The sequence below is a fragment of the Pholis gunnellus genome (genome assembly GCF_910591455.1).
Source record: "Pholis gunnellus genome assembly, chromosome: 2".
Lineage (NCBI taxonomy): Eukaryota > Metazoa > Chordata > Actinopteri > Perciformes > Pholidae > Pholis > Pholis gunnellus.
In genome coordinates, this window is record NC_136536.1 from 9,322,830 (window position 1) to 9,330,212 (window position 7,383).

General features: G+C 39.2%; 1 protein-coding gene across 1 annotated transcript; it reads left to right on the forward strand.

The window, feature by feature from the left end:
• The first annotated feature begins 525 nt into the window (after window positions 1-525).
• On the forward strand, window positions 526-6,930 carry agmat (agmatinase (putative)). Its single transcript, XM_079168326.1, has 7 exons — window positions 526-859; window positions 2,687-2,889; window positions 3,075-3,123; window positions 3,746-3,941; window positions 5,203-5,382; window positions 5,589-5,673; window positions 5,755-6,930. Exons 1-7 carry the CDS (start codon window positions 549-551, stop codon window positions 5,826-5,828), a joined length of 1,098 nt encoding a protein of 365 aa, XP_079024452.1. The 5' UTR covers window positions 526-548; the 3' UTR covers window positions 5,829-6,930.
• Window positions 6,931-7,383: the final 453 nt, after the last annotated feature.

The window sequence follows — 7,383 nt, forward strand, 5'->3', positions numbered from 1 at the left end:
GTTAAGTATCAAACGAGAAAACGTTTTGTTTTGGTGATGTTTTATGAAATAAAATGAAACATTAATTAACAGTCTCCCATTTCTTCATTTTCAGCAATTTTTTTCAATTAATTTCAGCTTTCAGCATTCCAACGCATTTTCGTTACTTGTAAAAGTTACAACGTTACTTTTACACATGCTGCCACTCCCACAGCTCCGCGACCTTTTAGCCTACTGATGAAGTCATGCTGCCTTCACGCACTCAACCCTTTCGTAATTTTGAAAACCACAAGCAGATGAATGAACGGCGCAATAAGTAGCTAAAACGTATATCTCTCCCGAGGTGATGTGACATGTGTAGCATTTATGTGATGATCAAAGATAGTACAATCAACACAGCAGCGTATGGTCATTTTAAGTAGACATTTAATACCATCGGGGTGTACTTTTGTTCATCTCCGGTACGGCTAATACGGAATGTTCCGAGCTAGGAAACACTTAAGTCAGCAGCAGAAGTCCCGGTATCACACAACTCACGCAGCTCCACATCACACTCATAACGCACAGCGATGCGTTCGTTTTGGAGAAACCTCAATGTAACTCGCGCTATTGTTCACAATGGGACTGCAGCGGGTTTCTTCTCTCTACGGACACGTCAGACTTTGTCTCTCTGCAGCGACACACGGGGTCTGTGCATAAATCCCAACAGGGAGTGCTCGGGGAAACGTTACAATGTGCCACCGAGCGCCGAGTTTGTTGCACGGGTGTCGGGGATCCCCACCATGGCCAAGCTACCGCACCAGGAGACAGCGGACGGGCTCGATGCGGCGTTTATCGGGGTCCCAATAGATACCGGGACGTCCAACCGACCCGGAGCAAGGTGGGGGAGGGTTCTTTCTCTCCAGCAGCCTGTTGCTGTTGGCTATAATTAGCCTCTATGCAGTTGGACCATAGTGTATTAGAAAGTTGAAAACAACACAAAACAATGCACATAAATCATATGACAGATTTGAAAACAAATCAGAAACTTGCATCAATCAAAGAGCTGTGCATTCAGATGTCAAATGATTTTTTTACATTCTTGCATTCAACATATCGCTCTCTGGATCACGCCAAGATGGTGCAAACACTTTAAAAGCGCTTGGGTGCGGGGTCTAGTAATGACTGACATAACTTGTCTGCATGATCAGAGGTTGCAGCTACTAATATTTTTTGGCGTCAGTATAACATAGATAGTTCGTCAGATAAGGAGGACGTTCGTGTAATGGCTTTATACGGTATCAGTGTTCCATTGTATGGTTGTACAGTGAAAAAGACTTTCATATAAACTGCAATGAGTTGTGCAATATCCAAATCAGGGACAAGTTGCTACATGTTGCTGTCAGGGGTCTTCTCTTGTCAAGCTGGTGTAGTGGAAGTCCACCGAGAGTTTAATAAAACTGAAATGTCTACGACACAATCTGAACTAATAGACTTCTTTCAGGAACTGCTCTCTCAACCCAAAGGTCACTTACTGGTAACACAGAAGTTACTATGTGACTGGACATACTCAGAGCAGATAAGATAAGGACTTTGGGTCACGCTTGACACTCAGACCGTTAAGGCTGAGTCAACCATGTTTTATGACTTTACATTTTATGACTTTATGACTGTATATTGTATTCTTCATCCCATTCTTTGTTCATTCCTTTCACTTTGTTTACTTTATAGTTTATTTAATTTATAAAGAACTTGATCATTTGTGTGTATATGAAATAATAGGTCCCTGTACACCTTGAGAAGAACTCTGTAGCAACCCTGAAAAAAACTTGAAATGGAATACAGAAGCTTTGTTGAATGCATTTTATTATTTAACATACCAGCTTGGTACAGCACATTGAGTGCAAAGAGCAAAAACAAGCTCTTCAAGATTGTTAGAAGGGCAGAGAAGGTGATTGGCTAGTCACAGAAACAACTTCACAGTACATTAGACAGAGCAGTACACAGAAAGGTTAAACACATGACTGCTGATATACCTCACAGCCACTACACTCAGCGTTTGAGCTGCTCCCGTCTGACCTTTTGATTTAGGCTCCCAAAGGTCACCCGGGGGCAGACCGTCAGACCCTGCTGCAGTAAAATGAGAGCTTTTTCAAAGGGACTCTGGTGCTTGGAACACTACCACTTTTGTCCACAGGGTGCACCAAAATCAACACAAAATTAAAGTTCCTTAGTAGCTTTAAGTATATTTAAGTAAATCTTAATGGTGTCTCCAAATAGTACAGTCAAGTTCATTTGGTTGTGTTTTGAGTTTTAGTAACACTTATGATGAACCTTGTTAGTACATCAAAAATAGCACACTTTTAGTACATGGCTAACAATGACTAATTATACTTAATTAAGACGACTTCATTGTATTACTGGGTTCAGTCTACTTCACCTGGGTACATATTTTGAACACAGAATGACAGCAGAGGACACTTGTTATTATGTAAGATGTGCTCTCTTTTATTATTTATACAACCTGCTGCTACCTGCCCAATTACATTATTGTACATTTTATTTGTGTGTGTTTTAATGGTGTTTTGTGTTAATGTGTATTGCATGTACTTTTGGTATCCACTGAGGTGGACATAACTCAAATCTATCTCATATAATAACCGTCCGAAACGATCCAGTTTGCTTCACAGCATTGACATTAAACCAGATCTTCCCTCCACCGCTGCAGGTTTGGTCCGAGGCAGATCAGAGTGGAATCTGCGATGTTGAGATCTTACAACAGTGGCACCAGGGCAGCACCTTATGAGTCCCTCATGGTGGCTGATATTGGGGACGTCAATGTGAATATGTATGACCTGAAGGACACCTGCAAACGCATCAGGGACCACTACAGAAAGATCCTGGCTACTGGCTGTATTCCTCTGACTATGGGTGAGAGTGGCTAGAGGAACTAGAGAACCAAGAGGAACAAGAAGAGCGTGTAGTGTTGTCACAGTCGAGACAGATAGTCAGTAATGGCTCAGTAAATATTTTAGATTAATTAAAGCAAGCTCTGCAATGTAGCCATTTAAATATCCCCATAAACTGTAGTTAATTTTCGTTGTTGGTGTCTGCAGGTGGCGATCACACAATCGCATATCCAATCCTACAAGCTGTTGCTGAGCGGTAAGTAGGCTTTGCTTCATTGTCGGGGAATACACATGATATATTTAATCAGATTAACATTACATTACCTGGACAAGTTTGAACTTGATGTTTTCCTTGTTTTCATGGTGAACACAAATTTTAAAAGGCAGCAACTAACAATTGTCAATTAATCTGTTTAATCTTTTAGTGTATGAAAAGAAAAATAATAGTGAAAAAAGTGCTGAGAACTCAAGGTGAGATCTTGAGATGTCTGACCAACAACAGTCCAAAACCCAAAGATATTCAATCAAAAATGATTAGAAAAATAATTCTAAAAAGCAGTAAATCCTCACATTTAAGAAGCTGGAACCAATAAATATATGGCATTTTTGGTCAAATATGAATAATAATGACACGTGCAATTATCTGACCATATATAAAGACACAATACCAACTAAACTATTCAATTACTTTAAAAACACTGGGGTTTTTTTTTCTTTCTGTAAAGTAACAGTTTTTAACGTGGCATACCCATTAAAACATTTTGAACAAAGCTAAGACCAAATTGAAGTCCAAACTTTTGACATTAACTACCTCTTAACCATTTCATACGCGATGTTCTCCTCGCCTCACTCAGTCATGGTCTGTAATCATTTGTCAGGCATGGCCCAGTGGGTCTGGTCCATGTGGATGCTCATGCTGACACCAGTGATGTGGTCTTGGGGGAGAAGATTGGACACGGGACTCCGTTCAGACGTTGTGTGGAGGAAGGGCTACTGGACTGCAAGAGAGTGGTCCAGATCGGCCTGCGTGGTTCAGGCTACTCTGCAGATTCATATGAATGGAGCCGGGCACAGGTACCTTTGCTAGAATACTGGAGGTCTTGCAGAAAACATAAGGCAATGCCTTAGGTGTGACGCGATTCGCGCCGCGTTCATCACGTTTGGTGTGAACACACCTTCGAAGGCCAGCATTCTGATTTTATTGCACAGACAAAGTAATAGTAAGCAGTATATCAATGCCATTATGTGTCATCACTGCTATGGTACATAATACATGAAGCATCTTGGTAAAAGAAAATAATCTCATAATATACAGGTTCTGTCTGGAGAGTAGGACTGATTAGAATAATGCCGGGCTGTAACAAATGATTGCTTTGCTGATTGTAAAAAACAACAACCATGTCCCAGTCTCCAATAGTCCAAGATAATGTCTTCAAATACCGTCCCAGTATACAATACAGTCCCAAACCCAAGATATTACATTTACTAAAATATTACAGATAAAAACACAACTGGGAACAAGCTACTTTTTGCCATTTTTGCTTGAAAATGAATGAATGAATTGTTTATGAAAATAGTTGTCGATTAATTTGCTTTCGATCACATAATTGATGAATCGACTACGCTTGTAGCTCTAGATTAAAGTGCTGCATTAGTATGAAAATCTTGTTTTTAAATTATAATTTTTTTCTGCATCTGCTTTTCAAGTTTTTAAAGTAATTCCCACCAGTTTATTACCATATGAGCTGACAAGTTTGTTGATCTAATAATTAACGTCTATTTAACATGAGATTAAAGACAGGCCTCAAAAGCACACCTGGTTATGTTTATTATATATAACATTTTGACTTGTCTTGTACAACCAGAGACGCAGATTCTGAATGTGCAGTATACATGTCCAAACAATGCTTCTAATACCTGAACACTATCAGCATATCTCACATGTCTTAATCGGAAAATGCTCCATTTGGAGTAAAACCTATTTTGAAATATCAAAATGGAATATGCTGTTTACAGTGTCTGCCTGCATGACCCATGTCATATTTGTGATATTGAAATTTCTGGGTATAATCGTGGAATATTATGTGCATGTAAACTAGTGAGCCAGCATAAACAATACCAGGCAGCAACATTAACCTGTTTTTCCTACTGTGACATATCTGAATGTCTTCTGTGAGAAAGGCCTGCCATTCTCAGGAGAAATATCTTTTGTGCAGTAATAATGTTTTATATCTATGTAAAAGAAAAAAGAATGATTGTGCAGTAATAATGTTCTGTATCTATGTAAAAGACTGATTGTCGTTGAACAAAAAAACCCTGATTTCATTCTGTGCAGGGTTTCCGTGTGGTCCAAGTGGAAGAGTGTTGGTTCAAATCTCTTGCACCTCTGATGGCTGAGGTCAGGGCTCAGATGGGCAGCGGTCCAGTTTACCTGAGTTTCGACATTGATGCTCTTGACCCGGGCTTTGCCCCTGGAACAGGCACCCCAGAGATAGCAGGGCTTACTCCCATACAGGTAACTATAGTGAAACAGACTTTAATCCCTCTGAACTATCTTTCATAACGCAACCTTGTTATATTACGATTTACTCCAGTAGTTCAAAACAAGTACTGTAACTCCCATTTACATAGGAAGTTCTGTTTTTAATGAATTCTCTGTACCTATTTATCTTCTCGGCTGTCTGAATACTGATATATTTTTGTTATCTTGGTTGGATTTAGGGAGTTGAGATTATTCGGGGCTGCCGTGGTTTAAACCTTGTTGGATGTGATCTTGTGGAGGTGTCTCCCCCCTACGACACCACAGGTACTTTTTTTTTTTTAAATTTCTCATCAAATTGGTGTATTTTATTAGTATGACCATTATTTACAGTGGTTTTCTCAACAGGGAACACTGCACTGACTGGTGCCAACCTCCTTTTTGAAATGCTGTGCGTCCTCCCAAAAGTGAAATACTTCTGATCAGTAAAGACATCACAGAACGGAACAGGTAGCTTGTTAATAATGAATATACAGGTACTAACGCCAAATGAGCAGGTTGTCCTGCTGAATTTATCATTGTAATCATATGATGACCAATTAAAAGTCTTACTGTAGCAGACATCATGTACACCAACTTGTAAAAAGCATTATATTCTCTTAATCTTTCATGTACATACTCACAGTACCAACACAATTATATTAATTCTATTTTTATAGATCATGTTGACAAAACAAATTACTGAATTAAGCGCACACTAAGTTTGACTTCACTTTCAAGTGCCATGTCACATACTTTTATATCATACTATGCCATTCTGAAAACATTCACAACTTGAAATGCTTGTAATGTTTGCTACATATAAAGCGCATATATCTATCTATCTATAGTGAAACCATTCACAAATAACACAGTAGATCTGACAGTTGTTTTGATATGTATAACTGTACCTGTACCAGCAAAATGTGCCCCTCAAAATAAATTAAAATTGTCTATTTGTTGCATTAGTAATGTTTGAATATTGCTATCACAGTCAGAACCAGACAACGCTGCACGTGCATTAGTGCGTCAACTCTGTACGAGAAATGATAGCTAAGCAAATTAAGACTGTGGGGTGAAAAGTTTGACTAACCTGTCAACACGACAAACACATGTGACAATTGATTGAACTGACAAAGAACCAGATGTACCTGAACAGAAAACAAAAAATGTAGTTGTGAAGTTTTGGTAGAAGAAGTGCCCTGGCATCTTTGAGCTGGATGTAAAATGACCTCAATTTGAAAGGTAGAGAATGGATGAACAAGCAAGTAGTGACTTGCTGGATGAATTTTTGAGGAATGCAGGAGGAAAATGACATGTAGATGTCCCCAGAATGGAGCCTTGAGGAGCGCCGCAAATCATATTTGTCCTCTCAGATGTGTAATTAGACACAAAGTAGTCCCTGTTTTGTGTTTGTTTGTTCTTGTTTTATTTGTAATTTCTGTGTATGTACATTGAGAGCAACGTAAAAACCAGAGTCAAATTCCTTGTATGCTTTTGCACACATGGCCAATAAAGCTTTTTTATGCATAATGACCTGACAAATGTCCAGCAGGGAATGAAACGTTCTCTACTTAAACAATTTTATGGTTTTGAGTTAGTGTGCAGAGCCTTACACCTGTGATGTGTGTACAACTTTCAAATACAATGTTTTAATCATCCTTCATGTAAGACACTGCCTATATACAATGTTTATCGGCATTACTACTAACAAGACGGGCGGATATTTACCCCCACCAAGAGGGAGAGGGTCTTCTACAAACTGCCTCTTTTGCTACAGCATTTTACCATTAATGACTTAAAGTATGGATTGGGTGCCATCTGCAGGTGACTGGCTACCCATCCTTCATTTCCAAGACAAGATATTCACAAACACACACACCAACCTTTTCAACTAACATAAAGGGCAAGTATGAATAATTCTGGATGATTTACACAGTCTCCATCTTCTGCACCCCCTCTTCCCAGACAGGCCCAATGTGGATGAATGCAGCTGAA